The sequence below is a fragment of the Cottoperca gobio genome, chromosome 7 (assembly GCF_900634415.1).
Source record: "Cottoperca gobio chromosome 7, fCotGob3.1, whole genome shotgun sequence".
Lineage (NCBI taxonomy): Eukaryota > Metazoa > Chordata > Actinopteri > Perciformes > Bovichtidae > Cottoperca > Cottoperca gobio.
In genome coordinates this window covers 5,604,594-5,630,605 of record NC_041361.1, presented here as the reverse complement: position 1 = coordinate 5,630,605, position 26,012 = coordinate 5,604,594, and the positions used below count along the sequence as shown (strand labels likewise).

Genomic DNA, 26,012 nt, shown 5'->3' with positions numbered 1-26,012 from the left:
TCTCTGCACCCAGCATTACAACATGCCCCCCCCCCCCTCCCTCCATAAAAAAAGAGCACCCTCCCTTCCAGTAATGAAATGTATGGTCGAGGTGCAAAATGGCAACATATGGAGGGTAATATAAGCAGCATTATCAGGTCCAAACGCGTATATTTGGAAGGTGAGGCCACTCAGCGGCTGTCTGCAGATCTGGCAAATTGTGATAAAGGGAACCCGTCAATAAAGGGAGGGGACATTGGCTGGTTCTCTAACTCAGCTTGTAATCGTCCAAAGCCCGACGTCTTCCACAAATCAGAGGATGATATAAGAAGAATAAACTCGTGGATAAAATAAAAAAGAAAGAAAGAAAAATAAACGAAAGTTAAGGAAAGCAATGTTTAAAGATTCAGGGGGAAACGCGGGGCTGGGAAACAATGTTCACACGGGCAGCAAATCAGCGAAGAGTGGATCCAGCTGCGGATTTTTATCTCCTTCTTGTTTTCTACAGAAAGCGTCCGGAAAGTGATTTACAAGAAAAACAAGACGGTTCTTTAAGGAGCAGTTTGTCCGTTTTAAGTGCAACGGTAAGTGATACACAGCATGTATAAATAGGCCCACTTGTTTGATTTACTTGAGTATTTTAGCACAAGTTTTTCTTCAGCTCAGCTGTTTTTCTTGCGTGAACTGTGATGTCACGTTGGCTTCTGCTTCTCTGAGCTTTTTCTTTTTTACTAACTTCTCTAAGGCATGGTTAGTTTGTCTTCAGACTTGTAGTTTTGTTTTCAAACTCCACATATCCTGGCTGTTTATCACTTTAGTTTCCTGCTTAAAAATCAAAATATGTTGATTCACTTTTATTTTGAAACTTCTGGAAATGCTCTGGCAGGGAGATCAGGAGCGTTTAGACTGCAGTGTGAATGTTCCCACCACAGGCTGAGAGGGCACCAGATGGCAAACCAATGAGGGGTGAACTAACCTACTAAATGATACCACATGAAATACAGCATTTAAAATCCCATCTGGGTTGCCGTCCCTGCGGACATGGGGTGTGAAACATGACACATATTTATACACCTGCTGATGGAGCACACAGGCATGTCCAATAGGCTGGTGACATGTACGCTCAGCCAGCTGACCTGCTAACCCTGCAGCTTTGGTTTGATGCAGCTCACTGCCCTTTTCACAGCCCCCAGTCTCTTAATTTCAGTCGAAAGCTTGTATTTGGGTGTTCTATGGGCTCCATTAGGCTGGGATCTCTTGTCCTTCCATGTAATGGCTTTTAAAGTACGTGGCTGAGATTGAGTCTTGGGTTGCCCCTCTTTACTGGCCCATTGGCTGTAAAAGCATCTTAATGTTGGGGCGATTGTGCAGAAGGATGCAGCCAAGGTGCTGCACTTAACATTGAAGATTCTCTTTTGGTTTCTTGTCATTTTATTTAGTTTTCTAGGGTCACAATGTGATTTTTATATATATATATATATATATATATATATATATATATATATATATATAGTATATGTATATGTATATGTATATATATATATATATATATATATATATATATATATATATCTATATATATATATATATATATATATATATATATATATATATTATATTATCTATCTCTATCTCTCTTATCTCTCTCTCTATCTCTATCTATCTTGTCTCTGTCTCTGTCTATCTCTCTCTCTCTCTCTCTCTCTCTCCTATAGTCCTTCTCTCTCTCTCTCTCTCTCTCTCTCTCTCTCTCTCTCTCTCTCTCTCTTCGTCTCTCTCTCTTCCTCTCCTCTCTCTCTTCCTCTCCTCTCTCTCTTCCTCTCCTCTCTCTCTCCCTCTCTCTCTCTCTCTCTCTCATTCTCTCTCTCTCTCTCTCATTCTCTCTCTCTCTTCTGTCTGTCTCTCTGTCTTTCTGTCTGTCTGTCTGTCTGTCTCTCGCTGTCTGTCTGTCTGTCTGTCTATCTCTCTGTGTCTCTCTCTCTCTCTCTGTCTGTCTGTCTCTCTCTCTCTCTCTCTGTATGTCTTTATCATATATTATCTATGTGTCTGTTCTTACTCTCTGTATATATTATATTATCTATATTTATGTATGTCTCTCTATTCTCTCTATTCTCTCTATCTTGTCTGTATTTATCTTATGTATGTCTACATTATATATATCTATGTGTATATGTCTGTCTATCTTCTATCCATATCTATATGTATTCATATCTATCTCCTCTATACCTGTCTGTCTGTATGTATATCTATATCTATCTTCTATGTATGTATGTTCTCTATCTCTCTATTATATATCTCTCTCTATCTCCTATCTCTATATATCTCTATCTATATCTCTCTATCTCTCTATCTCTCTATCTCTCTCTATATTTATCTATATATATATATATATATATATATATATATGTGTTGTGTATATAGTACACCAAATATTTCTTCAAATAATGTATTATTGGCCAAAGTAGGTTTAGCAATTGAAATGCATGTAAAATAACTGGAATTTAATGGCTAATTAATTGGTTTTCTTAATAAAACTCATCAAAATAAAAACAGAAAATATTAAATTAAAGGTAACATATTATATAAATGCAATACTTAAATGTTTTGAAATAAGTAACATTTCCAAAGAATATAACACATTTCTATGTTGCGTTTAAACTCCTCTGCATGTGGCTCACTGTGACAGGCCACTGTATGAATCTGCCTCCATTTTCTCCCCTGATGTTTACACTTTTTAAAATAACCTACCTTGAAATTATTGCTTTAACTGCTTGGAAAATCTTCGTGCAATTCTTTGAGCATTTCTCACTTTTCATGCACTCATATTCCTCAACACCAGGCTGCAAATTTGAGGCCACAAAATGAACTGATTAGCATGATGATTAGTCATTAGTATGCTAATCATAAGCAAGTCACATATTTTATTCATATTGTCGCAGACTTGTTTTTCTCCTTCTGCTGAAATTGTGTACAAATGCCATTTTATTTTTTATTGTAAACATGCATGTCAATCTGGTGACTGCTGGCAATCTACAGTGAGAACCATGATTTTATTCACAGCGCATCTTAACACAATGTCAACATTTGTACATACAATAGCTAATATTCACAGATGAGATCACTTGAATGATATAGATACAAATATGATCGAAGAAAAACAACATTGCTTCAGGATCACACACTAAATATTTACAAAACCCTTGTTTTGACAGCAAGGAAATCTTCAGCAGGGTATTTAAAATATAAATATGTCTTGTTAGGTAATCCCACAAAGAGTTATACTGTCAGAAGCCTGGATGTGCTGCTTCGTTTCCGTTTCCTTATTTTCATCAGCCTCTAACCGTGATTGCCGCTGTACATTCTTCTTGACTTGTAAGCTCTGAGAGAGTGTGGAGTATAATACGGCTGTGGTGTACCACATGTGTCTTAATGTTAGAGGGATTGGCACACATATATTTCACCGGGGGAAGTAATGCATAACTGAATAACTGCTCACTCGATACTTCTATAGGAAGCTTACATTTGATTTGGTCTGTCCACTCAGGGATGGTTGATGAAATTTACCTCACACTTGCTCATGCTGCACAGAGACACCTGAGACCGTCACTGCGTGTGCACAGCGTTGTCTTTTTCCAAGTCACCGCATTGAGATCTCCAAAGTGTGTAGCCTCCAAAGATACTGAAATCACGTCAAGGCTGGATGCTCGTATTTGTCAGTGCTTCTCTAGTAGGCTATAGCATTTGTTTAGGATGACCTAAATTGCTGTGAAGTGAGTGCCTCAGCAGCTCTGTCTCGCCTCTCTCTTTCTCCCTCCCTACGTCTCTCTCTGTCTCTTTGTATGCCTCCTTTTCTCTTTCACTCTCTCTCTCACACACTCACACACACACACACGTACACAAACACGCAATTTACAAACAAGCACAACAAGCTGAGAGGACAGTTTTTTTTTTTATAACAAACAGCTCTTGCCAGATATTATTTACATGCGTAGTGAAGTATTGTGGGATGCGGGAATCAGTGAGGTGGGCTGGCCAATGATATTTCAGGAATAGTGAGTGAATCATCTACCAAATTTGTGGAGCACGCTCTGTTTCCATCTGTGGTGTGTTTTCCTCCTTTCTTTCCCTTCTCTGATTTTACCTTCCTGAAGGGATCAACTATGCAAAGAAGTTAAATCCCACAGCTGCAAAAGAAACTCTTTTTTTCCCCCCTCTGTTGGGATTCTGATGTTGCATTTTGCCTTTCATTCAAAAGAAAATGCTGTTTCCACAAATCCATGGAATTAGACAGCCACGATTGTTGAGGCACCGACACGTCAACACGCAGCGAGCAGGACGTGGACAGGTACTGTGCTGATCTGTTGACAGCCCTGTGTGACAGCCAACACACGGTGTGGATTTAGTAAACATATGACCTCCATGATAACCAGTATGGGGGCACTAAATCGCTTCAAATTTTGTACATCTGTTGCTAGGCAACAGCATAATCGGTCTCCGTCTCTCCCTCCTTTATGTGGCTCTCTACTGGGATTGCTGTGCTGCTATCATTGAAAATGGTTAATTAACTTCTACAAAAAGTCCATTAATGGTGCAGATTAGGCTTCTGAGGGTTAGAAAGCACATCTAGGCTATACGCAGAAATATACGCTGCGTACAAATGCATGTCAAAGATTAAAAGAGCCTTTAGGAATGAATTATCGTCGAACCATGCATCTGGTTGTATTGTAGCAGTAACAGCTTGAATTGTTATAAACAATATAATCTATATATATATATATTAAAAAAAAAGGTTATTTGGCAAATTGGACATAGTGGTTCCATCACTGACAAACTCATTTACAGGGATAATCTGTTATGATTGATTCTCAAAATGAGAAAGAAATGTAATGCAATTACTTTCTGTAACATAATCTGTTCAGAAGAAATGTGTGCTGAGACATTGTCACACACTAAGAGTCTAGATTTATATTGTTGTATGTGTGCAAACATAAGCGAATGTCAAATTGAGCCTTATATCAAAGAAAGAAATGTGTGTGTGTATATATATTTGAAATATGTGCACTATGTACAGAGACCTTGGAGTAGAGCAAGTGCTGCACAAAAGCTATAGAATGATGGCATGACATCAATACATAGAAATTGCACCACAGAATGTGTTAGAGATACATATGCTGCGTACAGCAAACTGCTTTTTATATCATAAATCTGCCATTTTAAAAAGAGAAAATTCATAACTCTGGAAATAAGTGGCAGTATATGTTGTTGAGCGTCAGTCTGATGACCATGAGTACAATAGTGTAGAAATGTTGATTACGATTTGCACACTTCAATCAAGAGTTTGTATTTGATATTTGACACCGAATAATCTTTGAATCTTGAACCTCAATGTACGTTAATAAAATGCTTTTGCAAAGTAAATCTCAACGTATCAGAGGTACAGTATCAGATAATAACAAGACTTATACTTGTTAGATATTTATTCGTCTCTGGTCTATCCTTGTTAAACTGCTTTCTGTAATTAAGAGCTTAATTTCAGCTCACATGATTATTTCCCTGGTAAGACCGCCAAAGTCCTCCATTATAACCAGAGTTACAGTTAATAGATAGAAAATAAAAAATAATAGGATTTAAAGGAATTTAATAACTAATAAATGACAAACACAATAATCAGATAGCGGATCACTTAGCCGGAAATTGATTTATTATAACATTACTGATTACACTGGCATAATGGTTAAATAGTGATAAGGATTACGTTGTTCAAAGTGCTGTCTGACTGGCAATGTTAAATGTTTGACTTAGATTTAAAGGCAAATGAATCCATACAGTGTAACCTTCAGCATGTTGTGACGGTGGACTGCAGAAAAGTTGTGTATCATGCAACACTGTAACATTTTCATGGCATAATATTCACAATATCTGTCTTGGCTGTAATACATAACCAACAAGTTGCATCTGAAGGTTTTACATTTGGAAGCAGGGTTCATTAAATATTGCACACCTGAGAAACCGCTACAGAAAAAAAGGAGACGGCCATTTCAGTGCACATAAAACACGCCTGCGTCAGGGAACGTGTGGGGCGTGAAGGGAAACGAAGGGTCCATCATCAGAATCACCAAATAGGAGGGAGCGGAGACATGGAGCTCTTTAAATGCAAGCTTTGACGGAAGCCTGCAATCCTTTCTCACCACACTGCCCCTGCTAATCCTCTCCGTTCAACCACATCACTATGGAAACTGACTGGATGTCTCACCCTTGCAGCCTAACTTGTGCCATGCAGCCATGTCTGCACGCCACTGACAGTTGTGCAGTTAAATGCTCCCTGATCATGTTCCACAACACGCCTCGTGTCTCCATGCTGTGACATTATTAGCTATTAGTGGCTGCCATATTGATGCAGGACCTTAAGGTTAATATGCTTTAAAATCTGGAAGACTGCTCCAGAAAAGACAATCACTGTAGCATAAGCTTCAAAGCTGTGCAAGAGTAAGCACTTCAGCCTTTTAGAAGACAAAGTTAGCTGTATGTTGGGGAGTTTTAATATCCCTGCGCCTGCTACCTATTTCATTTCTTTGCCTTTCCTCTGGCAAAATTGCAGGAGAATATTTGTCATGGTTTTAAAAGGTTTATCAGCTTCAAAGCTGAGGGAGCTGGTCGTCCAACCCATCAGTGAGACCACGCAATCCTTCCAGCACTGACAAGAATGGGTTGGAGCATGTGGACAAAATTCCCCGGCTAAGCTCCCAATTCAGAGCTTTAACATGAAGCTTGGAGAAGCAAATTTGCATTTGCATTGCCGTCAGCTTTAATCCATCCCAAACCACTTCTTCAACCCCCTCAACATCTCGGAGTAGAGCTTTGCTAATTGCTATTACAAGAGGAAAAAAATGGTTATCACTAGCACCATCAGCCTGGTCATCGCTAACCCTAGTAGCCTGAGACCAGAGAGCAGAAACCAGGAAACAAACCAGGAAACTAACCAGGAAACAAACCAGGGAATAAACCAGGGAATAAACCAGGGAATAAACCAGGGAATAAACCAGGGAATAAACCAGGGAACAAACCAGGGAACAAACCAGGAAACAAACCAGGAAACAAACCAGGAAACAAACCAGGAAACAAACCAGGAAACAAACCAGGAAACAAACCAGGAAACAAACCAGGAAACAAACCAGGAAACAAACCAGGAAACAAACCAGGAAACAAACCAGGAAACAAACTAGGAAATAAACCAGGAAATAAACCAGGGAAAAAAACAGGAAATAAACAAGGGAATAAACCTAATCACACCAACTTTTATTTTGCTAGATAACTGACTTGAGACGACAAACCGGTTCTAGCTAGTTTCAACCCTATATTTATGATAATAATCTAATTTCAGAGCAAACTATAAGATCTGATGTAAATCAGAAGTTTGTACTTGTCATTATTACGTTGTTACCAAACATTATCAAGAGTCTTGTATGTATGACTCGTATCTTGGACTGATCCACATCATTTGACAATAAGCCCATTGCTTTTTTTCAAAAGAAAGTATGTTTCTTATCATAAAAATAAAATAAAATGTTTGTGTGTTTATGACTTTCCCAGAATGAATGTCATTTGTGTAACACAACAACAAATAGTGAACTATGAAATTATTCATCAGTCATTTGTTCTTACAAATTCACATCTAGTAGTGCAACAACCAACACTATTGTAACATTTACGAGGGTGTGTTTGGACCAAACTCATTTGTTGTCGAGACTGATTCTGTCTCCGTCGGGAAACATCTGGACTGACGTGTTCGGCCAACAAAAACATTTTGGGCAAATTCATCTTTTTTTGTAGCTGCAAGAAAGAAATGTTTTTTTATTTGATTTATTCAGCTTTGAAAGATGTTGGTACGGATGAAATTCTTTTCACATTTATTAAAACCAATTCTGCGTTGTGTAAAGCCATACCATGTTAACTACTTGGGATATCCCTGTAGATGATATATGATCACAAACATTTTGACCTGGTGATCATCCAACAGTTGAGATATTTCACCCAAAACCACAAAAGTCAACCTCATTGTGGCACTAGAGGAAACATCTAGGGATCATCAAAGTTATTGGGACTCATCATGTGTATGTACAACATTTCACAGCAATCCTTTTGGTTGATGTTGAGATATTTCACAGGACAAGCGAAAACGTTGACCTGCAGGTGGAACTGTAGCTGAAAAGTCAAAGATTTACCAAAGTCGATACAATTTCATGACAATCCATTCAATATTTCAGTCTGGCCCAAAGTGGTGGACTGACTGACTGGAACAGCCATTACTGAATTGATGTTCCTGAATACTGAGTTCTGAATTTCAGTATTCTGATCACATGTTGTGGATATGCAGAGATGATGTCTAAATCATTTCCACAGATATTACACAAAATACAGGAAACACTCAAAAGAAACCTGTGATGCAATATCACACACACACACACAGCGCACACACGCACGCACACACTCACACTCACACACACACACAGTACACAGCAGGCCACTCATTTAATAATGTAGGAATTATCACCCACCTTTACAGGCACATGCAGCTCAGTATATTCAGCATATAATTCGGCCAAGAGGTGAAATATAAAGAGAGAAAAGCAGAGGGCCAAGAACGGATCAGCAAATGAAGATATAATGTTACTAAACACACTGTGCTCTTTCAAATTGGTAAGACTTTGACCAAGCGAGTGTCAGGCCAATTTGATAGTCTATTCGGTCCAGGAGTGTACAGTGAGGTAATCCTACATCCCTACTTTTCACTGAGTTATTTGACTTTCCAGCATCCAGTCACTTCAAATAAGAGGCTCTGCCTCAGGGGCCGCCTAACCCTCCGGGCCCTGAGCCCATGACTGGGGAGGGCAGTTCAGTAATCCATCCATGACCATGAGGCTGCGAGATTTACATTATAAGTAAAATGGAGAACCAGGTTGACTCATTACGCAGGCAATCTTTAAATAAACGGGCATATTTCCTTTTAAAATGGGGTACAATTGGTTAAATCTGAACAAAACACATACTGAGTGGAATAAATGGATTTGACTATATCTTAATGTAAGATTATTAAAACTTCACATGTTTGGATATGTGCCTTTCAAATAATGGACAAAAAAAGAAAACATTTTAACAAAAGCTCTTATTGTCACATTACAAGTCATGTTAAAGACACAACACAACAATCAGCGGCTTATGGGAGACATCTGACAGTGTAGTTTCTGAACTAATAAACTACACAGAGTTAGGATTATATAGCATATAGTTAGTACTGCTTGTGTCTCAATTCGACATTATAAAGTGCTCTAAGTTTTGAATACAAATCCTAACCTTGTTATATTTCTCAGCCTCCACCTGGGGAGACCCATGACTTACCTGTGCTGCTCTGGCTGTTAGTTCTATCTCACTTATTCCCTCCATGATACCCCATGTCCATGGCACAGTAAACTGTACAACATAAACTGCATTTTATTTAGAGACCATCAGATTTACCACTGTGGCAGACTGGAACATGGATTCAAAGTTGCCCAATTGAGTGTTTTAGTACAAGAGCAGATATTTCATTCAGTGCTTTTCCACTGGGGGCATTACACAGTTTCAGGGTTTTTGGTGCCTTTGCACAAAAGTAAATGCATTAGAATAACAGGTGGAAAAATCAAAGTATGCAGGATACACACAAGACCCCAAAGCCGATGTTAGGACAGAAGCATTCACAGGCCTTCACTTTCTTATATGAAACTAATGACGGAGTGAAATGATGCTATTTAACTTTTTACACTGCATTAAGATAAAAAACATGGATTTCAATTTGCTTTGTGAGAGAATATGTGGAGACGTGTTAAGACGCTGCTGTCGCTGTCAGACATGACATGCATGAAGACAAACCCAGAGGTTGTGATTGCGTGTCACATTCCTGTTGGTGTGTGTGTATTGGTATACGTATATCCACTTCTCCGGATGGCAGGTGTGTGTGTGTGTGTGTGTGTGTGTGTGTGCATAGATACTTGTTGTGTATTCCAGTAGAAGTGTGAATGGTCATTGCCGTGCATGATCAGTTTGATGCAACACTTCCAATATATCTATCTCCTAAAATGGGACATATGCATGAGCAAGAGATGAAGTCACTTATTTTAGTTGTTGGCAATGGCATCAGGAAACATTGACCTTTCTTTGGTTCCTTGAGGCCAATGAATGAGTCACATGACAGCCAGATATTTACAGTGCCTCCTGTCACTGGCCTTGTCAAATCACAGTACACTCCACTGAAGCGTTGTAGGCCCTAGGCCGGACTTCAGCTACTCAGACAGATGCAAAGGTGTTTTTTTTTCCCTCTTTTAGCCTGAGCGTACTGCAACCCTGAATAATATGGAAGAACACGAGGGCATTAGGGGACGTGTGTGTATGTCAGTGTGTGTTTGTGACTGTTTGTGTGAGTGCGTTCGCACATAAAAGCAAGAGAGAGAGAGAGAGAGAGTGAGACATACAAAGGAAGACACAGACTGTCTGCAGGACCAATGAATTTCAGGCCAATGTATCTTATGAATGAGCCTCTGGAGGGCATTCATCCCCAGACAGTTCCATGAATTGTATAACAAATAAAACTACTTCTGGACCAACATCTCACGGAGGGCAAAGATGGAATCGTCCAAAGACCCATCAGAGGATCTTTTTTCTCTAGCTGTTCACTTTAAGTATTTGTATTGACACAAATATATATTTTCAGTTGTAGCAGATCTCACAGTCAGACATGTCTTCTTGCTACCAGGCCTGAACTAGTTGGCCGTTTTGCAAGTTGGTCCACCTGTTATTATGTAGACCAATAAAAATGGGAGCTTTATATTGATTTATCTTTCTAGCTAAAATGTCCTTACATGACTAAATAGCCAAAACCAAAATAGAATTATTAATTTGATTGGGATGGTACACTTTCCATTTCACGGTGTTACATTGGTGTATTGTGACAGAATCTCACCTGGTGCAGCTTTAATGCTGACAGTCTGTTTAGGGCTCAGACAGTATCCCAGTTACAGAGCCATTTCAAAACATTTTCTCTTGGACACACAACACACACTGCACAGAACTGGCCAATAGCAAATACCAGGACAGAAATACAGTAGCTTTGCCCCTCTTATGTGAGCAAGAGTCTACAGTCATGCTAGCTGCTCTGTGAGGCTGTACTGTTGTTAGGCACAGCAATGCTTTAAACTAAATGCAAAAGACAGCATGCTAACATGAAAACGTTGACCTTCTGTTGGGCGCTAGAGGAAAAGGCAGGGGGTCCTCAACATCAATAGGATACATCGTCTGGAAAACATGGATATCTGTCCTAATTTCATAGTAATCCATCCAATCGTTGTCCAGACATTTCACTAAACAACAAATGAATGTCAAGCCCATGGTGGAGCTAGAGGGAAAGTCAGAGCACCAAAGTCAGAGTGACATGGCTAATAACCCAGGATTAACTTTGTTAACATTCAATACACTTTTTGAGGTTACCTGCATTTTTACATTTGGACACATCAGAGTATTTTTGTACAGACTTCTGCAGAGGTTTATGTTTTTGACAAAGCAAACGACTTCTTAGAACTGTGTAATCGAACACACATGGATCTACAATTCAATGATGATTTTTGCATATGATGCGGGAATATCTTCACAATTGTTTTATATTTACTGGTAAAGGACCATTTACAATATTACTGTTGTTATTTAATGTACTATATCTTATTACTGTAATGAAATCCAAGGTTTTCCATCACCTTTCTCCAGAATCCCGGTGCAGAAATGCAGCACTTCGACTCAAAAAGGCAAACGGCAATCTTAAAGTTGGGTGATAACAGTTGGAAATGTGACCCGCTTTCTCTCAATGCACTCTCAATAGAGCAAACTTTTCAAATTGAGTAATGCTGAAGTTATACCGCTGTTCATTTTACTTAGGAATGTCTGAAACATTGTCAGAAACCCTGAGGGCCTGCAGATTCCATTTCAGAGAGCTGCTATTTGAAGGGAAGGGGAGAAGGCAGGGACACTGACAAAGTGTGTGTGTGTGTGTGTGTGTGTGTGTGTGTGTGTGTGTGTGTGTGTGTGTGTGTGTGTGTGTGCACGCAGGGAGAATATACACCAAGACAGGCAGCATGTCATAGGCTACAATTTTAAGGGCTGAAAATGCAAGTTATTGTATGTGTTTTAACCCTTTTTGTTGACATGCATCCCAAATGCTATGTGTGTAAAGAATCCTTCTAATTTCTCTTTTCTTTCCATCAAATAAATATTTTTTCTTTATTTTAAAGTCAATATGCAGAAAAGGACCCTACTGAAGTGATAACGTCCCTTTGGGGAACTGGGCTTGTACATTTGATGTAGATGACAATAAAATGAAATGACCAGAAATCATTGTTTTTACACCAAATATGGAAATATTTCATATTTTATGTTACATGCACTATAAAAAAATAAAGAATGTGTTTTGCTAAAAAAGTAATCACAGACAGAAAGAACTGGTGTCCTACATAGTGATGTTTCTTGTATTTAAGTCAATTAGAACCAGTTAGATTGTTGGAGATAAATAGCTTGTAACATGGAAAACAACTGTTACACAACTGCAACAACACAACTCCACGAACACTAATGAAAGTTTTATATCTCATCAGAACAATGACACCAGGAGGATGTGACTGGAGAGACACATATAATGTGACCTCTGGTGTGTGAACTGATATTATTTAACATTAAAGAACACTGTAGACATGTCTAGAATATAGAATAGAATATATAAGAACAAGATTTTTCCAATTTCACAAGACATATCCACGATTACTTTTTCATCTCAGACAGAATCTTGACCTGCCACTAGAAGAAACACATTTTCTGTCTTGCTTGAAGGCAACTTCTTCTGCCATATATCTAAGAGGAAATCTTTTCTGGGTGTCTCATACACTATTATAGAGGTTGGAGTGGAGGGGGGGGGGTAGAAAGGGTGGTAGGCGACTTGGTGGCCCAGTGGACTGGAAAACGCTGCCCCCTGGCAGAGAGTAAGTGCGTGGCTCTATTGGCGCTGCAGCTAATGTGGCCACTGGCTCATTAGAGCTCCGATGTAAGGAACACTGCGTAACACCAAGTGCCTCAGCGCAAAGAGTTTCAGAAAGAAACCACTGAACGCAGTGAAGCAAAGTAAAGACTACCCTCTCCCTCATCTCTAAAGATAAATCCCTCAATTTGGGTGAGACGTTGTCACTGATCAGAGATTAAGCTTCTCTGATGAAGCGCTCACTGGACGGGCAGAGATGCTTTCATGGTGTAAAACACTGTGTATCATTCAGTCACATGCAGATCCTTCACAGGCTGCCACAACAGGAGCTGCTGACAGGTTGGTCATCAATGAAAGGCGGCAGAGAGAGAGAGAGAGAAATCGAATGGAGGAAAGAATAGAGAGGAAGAAAGAAAGAATGAAAGCAGGAAAGAAAGAAAGGCTCCCCTCCTCCCTTCGGCAATCAAGGAGGTGAGGACGCAGACCGGAGGAGGAGGAGGAGAGAGCGGAGGACCTGTGCTTTAAGCTCAGCTGCACGTCAACCCAATCATTATATCACACGAATATTTGTATAGTAGTATATCTTCACAAATGTAGTCCAGCTGGTTCAGTACTGCCAGCGTGAGATGTTAGCCTCCAGCATTTCTGACACACTGCACACTTGGAATCTCTAATGTTTTCTGCAGGAAAAGATTTTTGGTTGATGACGGGAATTCATGCTTTTCATACAACGAAGGCAATCAGATAAATATCATGACGTTAGTAGGATTCACAAGTACAATGTTCATGTTTGTGCAACTTCAAAACATTTCACGTAACCTGGTTAGATGCAAATATACAATTATTAAAGCAGTATATTCCAGTATAAAGCCTGAGACATGAAATATAACCATTTGCATGAATAGTTCTGCAGCACAAATAGCCATTGTTAACCCTAATTGTGAGCCCCCCATATGTGTATGTGATTTTTATGTGAGCATGTATGCGTATAAGAGGCAAAGAATAGAAAATAATACAGTCACTCTGAGGACAAAATGTGGTGGCAGAGGGAGGTGGAGGGGGAAATGGCCCCGCTCATCTCCTCTCATTTTCTGCCCGCTTCTACCCAGCAGAGTTTCTATGGCAACCCCTCAAAAAGCGGTGTGCGGTGAATTGTGGATTTGAGATGCGCTGTCTGATTGCGCTGTGTGGAGGAGATGGCTGGCTCTTTCGTCAGCCTTCCTCTGTAAGAGGAAATTGGTGGAGAGCTCCAATGAAACAGCACTCCGTATGCTTTCTTTGGTGTGTGTGCCAGTCTTTGGTACTACAGTGTGTGTGTGTGTGTGTGTGTGTGTGTGTGTGTGTGTGTGTGTGTGTGTGTGTGTGTGTGTGTGTGTGTGTGTGTGTGTGTGTGTGTGTGTGTGTGTCATGAAAGCTTTACATTAGAATCTAGTGCCCCCTGCAGAGCTGCTCATCACTCTTGGCACCCACCAGACTGCACTCAGCTCTCCAAATGAAATTGTCTGGCTGACCATGTGGACTCATCAGTATGCTTTGGGTTTCAGCTGATGGAGCCGGTGCCATTGATGACGGTTCATTTCTGCTCTGAATTACGACAGCAAAGTGCAATGCAGTGCCGTGTGTTTTGATTGCGAAATGTTGACGAAATGACTTACAAGACACGCATCGAAAAACCAGCACAAAATCTAATTTTGCCTCATGCACCCCCACCCCACCCTCACATCCTCTCCTCACCTCACCACCTGCCTATTTCCACGGAGGCTCCACCTTTGCATGTGACTGATGTGCACTGATGGGAGGTATTTGTCAGGAGATGTGTGTCTGTGTAAGAGTATGACATGTATGTTGTTCAGTGTGAGCTCTCTCTCTGCCTCTCTGAGTAGCTGTATGTTGCTTGTAAACTGTGCCAGTCCCCATTAGCATCCCATTATAAACCAGCATGATCACTCGTCACTAAGAATGCCTGCCACAGCATGGTACGTGTGCGTGTGTGTGTGTGTGTGCGTGCGTGTGTGTGTGTATGTATGTGTGACACAGTCAAGTGATTGAGATGGCCTTGTTTCAAAAGAACATAAAAAAAAGAAAATGCTGCAAAGTCTTGCACTGTGTACAATTCAATTTGAATGTGTCTGCAAGTGTTTGGTTTGTTTGACCCAGATTTCTCACCTACCCCACTGTTGATAAATTGGATATCCGGAGGCAGGCTTGTGCAACAATTTAATTTAGTTGATATATATAGTGAACAGCACCCTCTGCTGACTAAATCTGTGCTGCACATGACGGCTAAGAAGTGAGAATTGCCTGAGTTGTAGACTAAATCTAATGTGTATGATTTCAACATCATGTGATGCAAATAAGTGCAGGTATAAGTTGGTGGTTTGATATGTAGAGACAATAATATGTTCCTTGTAAAGAGTTAGTTTGGTTTCATCTGCCCTGGGTTTGAGATGTTTCTGCCTTCATCCCAATATAAAAAGAACCTGTAAACTGTTGTTTCTAGAAAGAGATGATTTAATTCCTTTAATTCCTCATATCTCTGTCTCTTTCTCCACAGATAACAACATGAGAATGTCACAGCAATAAAAGCACAGGTGTAACACAGTCCCCCGTGTTGGGCACTGGCATGGCTTACTAGGAGCCTTACATGGAATGGAACCATCATTAATGTTACCCCTGTGCTTTTCCTACTATGACGAGTCAAATTGTCGTCTCTATTGCACATGCACTCATGCACATACCTGCCTGCGTGATCAGGTCCTTCTGAGCCACAGTTACACCCCTCACACCTTCCTCTGCCCTGACTCCACAGATCTGCCCTTCTCTCTCCTCCCTTCATGGTCTGCTGGCTGTAGTCTGCGTCTATCCCATCATGGCCTCCACCCTCTCACCTCCTATACCCCCCCCCCCGCCCTACAGACACACACTCCCACACACAACCTCCTGAGCCCTCTGCGTCTCTGGTCCAGGTCTAGAGGAATGTTGAGTGTCTCTATAGCCCCCTCCCTGGAGATTAGGCTTCACCATGCCCCCCTCAATTCATTCCATTCCAAAGTATGCCCCCTAAGAGCTGCCGCATTTTTATCTGAGCCCGGTGATTGTGACAGATTGGCCCAAATGACACACATACACAAACACACATTCGTGGACACACGCCGAGGCACAAACAGAGGGGTGGTTGGTCCGCCCGGGGAGGGACCAGACAGCGCCAGGCTCCAGCTATAAAACCCTCCCAGGATGGGGACAGTGTCCTGCCCTGAGCTGGACAGTTTCTCCTTCCTCTGTGCCAGGACGCCGTCAGGACAGGCAGCAGACGAGCCTCCAACATGAACGACATCTACAAGGCAGCGGTACGTCCTCTCACAACTCATACATACGCTGAAAGTGTGCGGTTGTCTCTGAAGAAGTCATTTTAGTTTGTTGGATGTTACCCAAAAATCTGTTTGTGTACTAAATCTGGTATGAGGGTGGTGTTGTTTTGGATCCCAAAGCATAATCCCTTTACATTTATAATTAGTTTGTATAATATTGTTATATGTGATATTCTGACACTTGTGTATTTGTTGTATGAAAAAGTCCCACATCTGTTTGTTTATCTGACATCTGACATTAGTTGAATGGTTGACAAATCCCTGTTGATGCGGCTTGCGCAGCACATCGCCTCCATCACCAGCTGGTGTCAAAAGAGCCTTTGACACCATATACGTCTCTAGATGTTCTCCTACTTCAGCCCTATCAGAGTTGATAGGAGCCACTCTGGAGGTCACTGACAGGACAGGTCCCTGGTCTGCTTTGTGCTGCTTCATTCATTACTTCAAATGGAACAGTCCCACTTCACATGGCTAATTTTGGCCAGTTGCTCAGATGCTTTTGCGTCCGTGGTTCTGTGGTGCCAGAGAAGGGCTTCAGGTTTAGATAAACCCCCCACGGCTGAATTCCAGCATTATCTGTGAGCCCGAAAGCTGTGTGGCTGTCTGTCCACCTCCGCCCGGACGGTCAGCCGGCTGTCCCGTCCACTCACATCCCAAATGAACAGTGCAGCTGGGACAGTAAAAACACACACTGGAATGTACATTAGTGTTCATTTAGATGGACTTTTCATATATCATAACCAGAGGAGAGAGTGTGTGTGTGTGTGTGTGTGTGTGTGTGCGTGTGTTTGTGTTTAATTTATAGTGGACGACAGACAATAACTCTTACATAAGCAGCTGTCTCCCTCTCTCAATCGTGGTAGCTTTTCCAGGATTACTTTTCCATTGTTGGGCCAGATCCGCAGCTATGCTAATTTAAAGCACTGTGTATTGTGTCCTTTATCTGTGGTTCCTGATCCTGCCTGTTTATTTTTAACTCCTCCTCTTACTGGCTCTCACATATGATACATAGGTTCTGTTTTTTGTCAAAGATGGCCCAGTGTGTGGGACCAAAATGTTACCTTTTGTTGTTATCAGAACAGATAAGAACTTCTTATGGCTTTTTTGAGCATTGGAAATACATAATGATGTAACATAACATACAGCCAGGAACTGACAATGTACAGATTAAATACAATCAGGTAACCAAAGCATTTACTATTTAAACTTTTCACTTGTTGCAGGTTGAGCAGCTGACAGATGAACAGAAAAATGGTGCGTAAATTACTCTATATTATCATCTGCACATTGTTCGCACTGTTGAAAGCTAGCTGTGGCTCGTGTGGCTCACTCTGTCCAGGTCCTCACCGTATTTGTTAGTGATGTAGAAATGTTTCTGTGGCGTTGCAGAGTTCAAGGCCGCCTTTGACATCTTCGTACAAGATGCAGAGGACGGCTGCATCAGCACCAAGGAGCTGGGGAAGGTGATGAGGATGCTAGGCCAGAACCCCACACCAGAGGAGCTGCAGGAGATGATTGACGAGGTGGATGAAGACGGTAAATCCAAACACAGCTGCGCAACATTACAACACGCGAAATGATTGGTTGATTGTCGTTGACCTCTTCATCTCCACGGACCAGCTAGCAGGTCCATCATGGCACACTCATGCGGTGCAGACGTGTGCAGTTCAAACCCTCTGAACTTAATGCCAAATGATTGCGAAGGGTCTGACATACAACAAGACGTGTCGCACTGAATTAAAGGGAAATACGTATCGGATGGTGCACAAGTCATCTTGAATTTTCCATGAGATGTGATGATGAAACATAAAGAATTGTGTCTTGGATTTGCATGATAAAACTTAAATGTATATTTTTGTGTAACTTAAGCCACATAAAGGGACATTTAAAGGCTCAATCTGTATTTTTTTTGCCCATATAAATTACAGGTATTTTTGGTATTTTGTTAACAAATCATAAACATTTGTAAGGTACAAACTTGTGACTTTGTATCAAACGACCATTCGAACAATATATGAAGGATTGCAGGTTCCAGAACTGTGTTTAGATTTTCTGTGTATTTATTATATTTATAGATTGGGCCTTTAAGGAGAACAGTGGAGTTCTGGTTAATTACATGATATAAAAGTCTATCCCGGGTGGATTATAAGGATGTCATGAAGTGCATTGTGTGTGTCCAGGGAGTGGCACGGTGGACTTTGATGAGTTCCTGGTCATGATGGTGAGGTGCATGAAGGACGACAGCAAAGGGAAGTCAGAGGAGGAACTGGCAGAGCTGTTTCGCATGTTTGACAAGTGAGTTTTATAGTTTTAACCGTGTTGTCCCATTGGATTATAAGAACTAAATTTGCAGTTCACTGGCAGAACTTGACAAAATCTCTACAACAAGAGGATGCTATCACGGGAAAATCAACACAGACTAGTAACCAAATGCTTCATAGTGTGTTTCCAGCAAAAGTAGGCTCTCCATGTGCAATTATGTGAACTGACAAAATGCCAAGTAGCTCTGCAGAGTACAGCATGTAGTTTGCTTCATAATCCTTTTTGACAGCACAGAATATTTCAAACACCCACTCCATGTAAGCCAGACACCTCGTCTGAGCATCAAAGAACAAACTTTTTTTTTTCCTTCTCTTTAACAATGCTGCTTCCCAAACACTTGAATGCAAGATATGATCAGTCGCATGTCACACACAAACACACCACCGCCTCCACTGCCATCTGTGAAGCTTAGCTTAGGTTTCGCTGTGTGCATTAATATATTGTACTCCTTCTGATTGTGCAGGAACGCAGATGGTTACATTGACCTGGACGAGCTGAAGATGATGTTGGACTCCACAGGAGAGGCAATTACTGAGGACGACATCGAGGAGCTGATGAAAGACGGGGACAAGAACAACGACGGCAAAATTGACTACGATGGTTAGTAGTTGAAATGTATTAAAGTTATTGAAGAGATGTGTAGAGCAAATGCTCTCACACTCCTTTTCTTAAATCTGTCATTCCAGCAAAATACCAAATAAGACATTTGCTTGATCGCAGCATCTTGTTTTGTGATTTGCTAACTTTGACTTCCTTCATTCCACAGAGTTCTTGGAGTTCATGAAAGGAGTGGAGTAATTCTGAACAAGAGAAGATCCAGAGTGTTATTTTTGTATTTCCCTTTGACTCCACAGTCATCTGTGGAAAACTGGAAGCTGATTTGGATGCCGCTGATAGAAACAACGGAACGACTTTGCAAGATTCAATCAAATACTGTAGCTGAATGTTTCTGTATTTTTTCTACCATCTCTTGCATTGTTGTAAATACAGTTTGTAACTACTTTTGGTGCCCATGTATACAGAATTTGTGTAAATGTATCCAAATTACTTTTCTATAGAGGCCACATAGTGTACCAAGTTTGGCTGCTCGAAATATGTGTTTGTTTCCGACTAAATCGTATTCCCTGAAGTGCCACAGCCAGTTTACAAATCTTCTTACTGAGAGGCTAATATTGTTATAGCTGGCCAGAAAATGTATGTGTGCACAAAGCAGAACCTAACCATGAGTCAACATAGTTTTACTAGACCGATCATATAGCAATATAATGGATCCAGTTTGTATACTAAACATGTTCCAATGTGAACATTGTGTACGTTTCTGAATGTTTAAGATACCCTCAGGACTTTTTATCCCCCTCTCATGCTCCTTTGAACGCCTGCATATTTCTACATGAAAAGTTAGTTTGAAATGTGCGCTCATGTAATTAAAAAAAGATGCATTTGTCAGAACAGTTGTGAATTTTTCATTTTGTTTGAATAACCTTATTTCAATATTCTCCTGATATTCACTCTAAGAATAGAGTTGAGAAGTGTTTGGCTTGATGTTTGTTATTCTGCCCTGAGCTTTGGTGATTATTAGAGAGAAGCAAACAACAGTCCGCTGTCAGTCCTGCTTTGGCTCGCTGGTCTTTGTATTTTAAAAGATGATCACATGCTCGCCTTTCTGCCCTACCCTGCTCTTCACACATGAAATAAACCAACAAATGAGGCCTGAAACATCACCGATGTATTATCAAAACAAGAAACCTTTGTGCGACACTGTACTGTCCACTTTAAATTTTGATTAATCTGTGCAATTTGTATTCTACAGAGGCTCTTGTCTGCAGCATGTGAACTATTTACATGGTTGCCGTGTAAAGTGTCTAGTTACAAAGTCTATTGAGACAGGAGCTATTTATGTCTAATCATGTTAGTACCCATGTAAGGGGATTGACCGACACCAGTTGACAATCAGATGCCTTTGTCCATATTAAGAATGCTATTTAACTACAAAGGGATAACAGTTCTATTGTTAAAACAGCTGTAATTCTGACACGTGTTCGTACTTAGAAATATGTGGATGATCATTTCATACCAACAGTCATTTAATTCCAGAGTAAATACATAGTGTTTTTTAAGTGTAGTGACACATTCAGAGGAATCCCTTACATAGATTTAAGGTGTCTATAGTCGCTCTGGTTATTCATCATGTGAAATACATGAAGAAAAACAATTTTCTAATAAAGAAATATATAAAATAAGAAGATATAAGAAGCAATACAAACAGTCATTAAAGAACAACAATAAATACTTAATATAAAAGGACTGCAATCAAGACAATTCAATACAAAAACATATTAAGTTTAAAATAGAATATTTTTAACCGATTTCTGTGGCTGCAGTTTTAGTAGTAGAGGAGTCATGCAGTTATCACTGTGGCCACTTGATGTCAGCAGGAAAACACAATCTTATGACTCAGTTATTGGAAGCAGAGGATGAGGAGATTTCATGGCACAGCTACACTCTTTCTAAAGATGGATAATACTATGAAAACGAAGACATAGATCCTGTCAGGATGGAAAGGAGTTGATGATTTAAAGTAAAACATGCTCCAAATGATTAAACCTTTGTAAATGACCATCAATACATTATAATAGCATTTGAAAAGAGAAACTCGTTCTAATTTCCAGACTGAATGATGTGGTGTCTCCGTACATTTACAAAATGTATATACCCATCGTTTTTAAATGGTAAAACTGATCTGACTGCAGTTTGGTTATGTGAAATGGGATTGACTGTTCTGTGTGAGCAGGTGACGTCAGTGGCCTGACTGATGACAACGTCCAGAGGCCTCCCCACCTCCCTCCATCTCTCTCTGTGTCCCTGAGGGTCCTGTTAGCTCCATTCAGTCCTCGCGGTCTGTGTTACTGATGGGATTTTAAACCCCGATCTGCAGTGAAGCACAGCTGCTCTGCCAGAACAATCTCAGCAGTCTCACAAATATAACACACTACATCAACTGCACTATATACAGTTATTTCCAGTCCAGCTGCACTGACCAAAAAAGCATTAATAACCAAGTGATAATATGAGGTGAAAAGATGACGTGTCTCGCACAGATTAGACTGCTCTGCTGCCCAAGTTATTTATAATGTCTAATCCGCAGCGTGGAACAGTATGTGTAGTGCTTTCCTCGCCATCAATGAGAGGCTGGGCAGCAGCAGAGCAGTGTGTGAATGAATCTGGGGTGTGGCGCAGTAGCTGCAAGTTGGGTGGAGAATTGACGCAGTTACGTAAGACAGGCCTGATGACTCATGCCTGCTGTTATTAACACACACTGCGGTTATGAGCACCTTTGGAACTGTGGATTTCTGGGACATATAAGCCCCCATAAGACATCTTTCCTAAATTGTGTGCTATACCTTGTAACACTGACCTCTGAAAACACCTGAGATAGAGGGGATTAGCACAGGTAATAGAAAGCTATCAATGTAACTGACTTCATTCAGTTTTATTATACCAGTGTGTGTGTGTGTGTGTGTGTGTGTGTATGTGGGTAAAACTGGTTATTCCATTGGCTGAAAGCGAGTAAGGCGGATATAGAGCTGTATATAGTGCACACATGCACACATGCACACACACACACACACACACACACACACACAGACACACACACACACACACACACACACACACACACACACACACTGCTCCACTGTTTTATTGATTTATAAATCACCCATTAGATCACACAGGAGTCATGATCCACCATTAAATCGTACTAAAACTGTGTCACTAAGCTACGCCGATAGCCAACAGTGTGATGCCTTCTTAACCCTTTTTCCAAGCTCTGTGTGATTCATAGATGTAAAAAAAAATCCCCGGAAGAGCGAGGAATACCCCGGACACGGTTCAGAGTTTGTAACACGTTAAACTACTCATACCATCTTTCTGCTGCCCATGCATGCAGACCTCGTTTAAAGCCGGAAGGCTTTTGGGTTTAAAGGATTCCTGTTTTTCTTGCTTCTCTACGTCACATGGTCTTGGAAGTTGTCCAGTGCCAAATATCACAGCCTAATCTCTGAAAATGTCACATTCACCATTCACAGTGGCATAAAAATATATAAACAAATCCTCCTAAAATCTCTAGATTTATTTTTAGTTATTATTCTTTTTTAGGTCATACGATAATGATTTGTTATGTTTGATGTTTTCTTTGCTTTTAATAGTCTGGGTCTTAAGGGTGTAGCCATGTGTTTATGCTGCCATCTATGAGCAACATCTCCATCTCCATAAACAGAAAAGAAACCGTGGTATTATTAGAAATCTTATTCTGAATAAATGCAGAACGTTAGATGAGGAGAGTGAATGGTAGGTTGTTTTTGTTACCATAAATACACAATGAGGAAGTGGAACGCTTTAGACAAAGAGAGAGTGGAAGGACTGCAAATCAAACTTGAACAGACAGAATATTGTATCATGATGCTCCATCCCACTTCTGGAGCTGAGAACACTGAAGTACTGTTTCTGGACTGCCCCGGCCATAATGGCCCACACAACAGCAAGACTACAAGACACCGAATTCTCAAATTCCACAATAACTATTCGTTGATTCAAATGAATACCAACGATTGTTTTGTTATAGCGCAGCACTGGAGGGTTTATCTATTTTTATCACGTATGTAAAATGGTGGAAGAAGTATTTAGATGGTACACTTAGCAAAACATATATTATTAGATTCTTATTGTTAATTCATCAACATGTAATCAGCATTTTCAAGTTGTAGCTTTTTACAAATGACAATCTACCAGATATGGAGCAATATTAGCAATAACTGGGAGTTGTGTTTAGCCATGTTTTTGGTCTCTTTAGCTGATAAATGCTTCACTATGTTTACCAGCTAGTCGCCAACTTCGTCTCTCTACCTTTCGGTGCTGGGCAAGTCGTGTATAATGAGTTCATCAGAGCTTTGTCGATGAACATAGCTGCCTGTTAAAGCCTGAAGCTACGCTGTGAGAGTCGTGAGAGGGAACCAAAATCATAGAGTTGAGGGCAGGGAAAACAAAACAATGAGGTTAAAGATGCTATATTGTAAACAGTAGCGCTGAAGGCAACTGTTGCATCTCTTTGGGTTCGTCACAACCAACGACCTCTTTCAAACTTCACACAGAAATTTAATCCATTATTATTATAATTATAATAATATCGATTAAAGCTACAAAGTGCAGCACTTCAGTAAATGTACTTTGTTACATTCTCCTACAGTATAAAACTGTACGAAATAAGAGATATCTTTAAATCGTTTTTTTCCCTATTTGTTTGTTTTAAGTGACTCTTGGAAATTCCTGTCCCTTGCACTATGACATCATTATTTTGGTCACTAATGTTGTAGAAGCGCAGACATGCTCTTTGGCTCACTCAGCAATTCTGTACTGCGAGCAACATATGGCCTTGTGTGAATGGCATACCAGACAGCAAGACCGTTCCCAGCATGGCCTCCTCTGTAGTTCCCAAGCAACAACACATGATAGACAGACGACCTTTACTTTGTGTTGGGTCTAGCGAGACACAAGGAATGTTCCCTGTCGTCCACTTTGCCACGGATAAAACTGCAAACAAATATCACCTTGTTCTTGTGCTTGGTGAGCACGGGCTACTGTGCATCACCGGATGGTGAAATTGGCCACGAAATGAGAGACTTCTGCTATTAACAGATGGCTGCCTGGCTCTGACACTCGTATTCCATGTGGCTGTGCTTTACACATGACCCAGTATTCTTCTTGCCAAAACTCACACTTTTCTTCCTCGTACATGTCTCTCAGAAAAGATTTATGTGTCGTAAAAGTGAGTCAGGAGGTTTGTGAGGGCTGCTTTGGAAAGATAGTATATCTGTTGCGCGGTTCCTGGAGAGATAAGATACTTCCTGTTAGATGTCCAGAAAGCCTAGCATGACTCGGTGGATTCAGTAACAGCCGACATCTCAATCATCACCGGTGACAGCATTGCAAATATGATCACTACTGCATACGATTTAAAGTATTTTGTTATTGTTAGTTGTGGTGATGTTGCTAAAGTTTACAGTACAGAACAAATCGCACAGTTGAGATTTGTTCAGCTTCTAAATGTGTATTTAGGAATTTCAATCAGGCTTCAGAGGCTGCCACAGCACCAAAACTGCTCTGACTAAAATAATTAGTGACCTCAGACTAAACTCTGATACAAACAAGGTCTCAATTCTTATCCTGCTAGACCTGAGACCTGACACGATCGACCATGACATCGTAATTAATCATCTAGAAAAACTGGTTGGTCTTTCTGACTGTGTATTAAACTGGTTCAGAACATATATCAAAGGGAGAAAGTATTTTGTCAGGCTTGGAGATCATGTGTCAGAGAAGCATGATGCCCACTTTGGAGTTCCACAAGGGAGCTGCCTCGGTCCATTACTGTTCTCCCTATACATGCTACCACTGGGGGACATCATTAGAGAACACAATGTGTGCTTCCATAGCTACGCGGATGACACACAACTGTACATCTCTGCTGAACCAAATGATGCTACAGCTGTTAACTCCATCACCACCTGTCTGTCAGCAATAAATAAATGGATGAGCAATAATTTCTTAAAATTAAATGAGAACAAAACTGAAATCCTACTAGTAGGTCCTGTAACAAAAAGAGAAATGATGCTCGTTAACATGGGGAAACTTACTCCTTTGATTAAACCTGAAGTTACAAATCTTGGTGTTATCATAGACTCATATCTAAGCTTTAAATCCCACATAAACAAGGTGACAAAAACATAATTCTTCCACCTTAGAAATATAGCTAAAATCAGACAATTTATGAATCAAAAGGATGCTGAAAAACTAATCCATGCTTTTATCTCAAGCCGACTCGATTACTGTAATGCACTCTTTACCGGCCTCCCAAAAAAAACAACTGAGAGACTTCAGCTCATCCAAAACGCTGCAGCGAGGCTGCTGACTAGAACCAAGAGGAGAGACCACATCAGTCCTAGTGTTAGCCGCTCTACACTGGCTTCCAGTAACTTTTAGAATGGACTTTAAGGTCCTCCTTCTTGTATACAAAGCCCTAAACGGAACCGCACCAAGTTACACTGCCAACTCTCTAATCAACTATGTGCCCCCAAGAACATTACAATCATCCACTACTGGTTTATTAAATGTTCCCAGAAACATCCAAAAGAAAATTGGGGATGCAGCCTTTTGCAATTATGCACCAAAGCTATGGAACACTTTACCTGCAGACATTAGGTAAACATTAGGCAAGCTCGCTCAATATCTTCAAAAGT

The 26,012-nt window shown here is 40.5% G+C and overlaps 1 protein-coding gene across 1 annotated transcript; it reads left to right on the top strand.

The window, feature by feature from the left end:
- Window positions 1–142: 142 nt before the first annotated feature.
- Window positions 143–20,163, top strand: tnnc1a (troponin C type 1a (slow)). Its single transcript, XM_029434996.1, has 7 exons — window positions 143–563; window positions 15,837–16,374; window positions 17,619–17,649; window positions 17,785–17,931; window positions 18,576–18,690; window positions 19,181–19,317; window positions 19,484–20,163. Exons 2-7 carry the CDS (start codon window positions 16,351–16,353, stop codon window positions 19,513–19,515), a joined length of 486 nt encoding a protein of 161 aa, XP_029290856.1. The 5' UTR covers window positions 143–563; window positions 15,837–16,350; the 3' UTR covers window positions 19,516–20,163.
- The last annotated feature ends 5,849 nt before the right edge of the window (window positions 20,164–26,012 follow it).

Coding starts and splice junctions, on each gene's coding strand:
- tnnc1a (XM_029434996.1), top strand. CDS start 16,351: ATGAACGACATCTACAAGGCAGCG. Junction 17,932..18,575: donor TGACGAGGTGGATGAAGACG/GTAAATCCAAAC, acceptor GTGTGTGTCCAG/GGAGTGGCACGGTGGACTTT. Junction 18,691..19,180: donor CTGTTTCGCATGTTTGACAA/GTGAGTTTTATA, acceptor CTGATTGTGCAG/GAACGCAGATGGTTACATTG.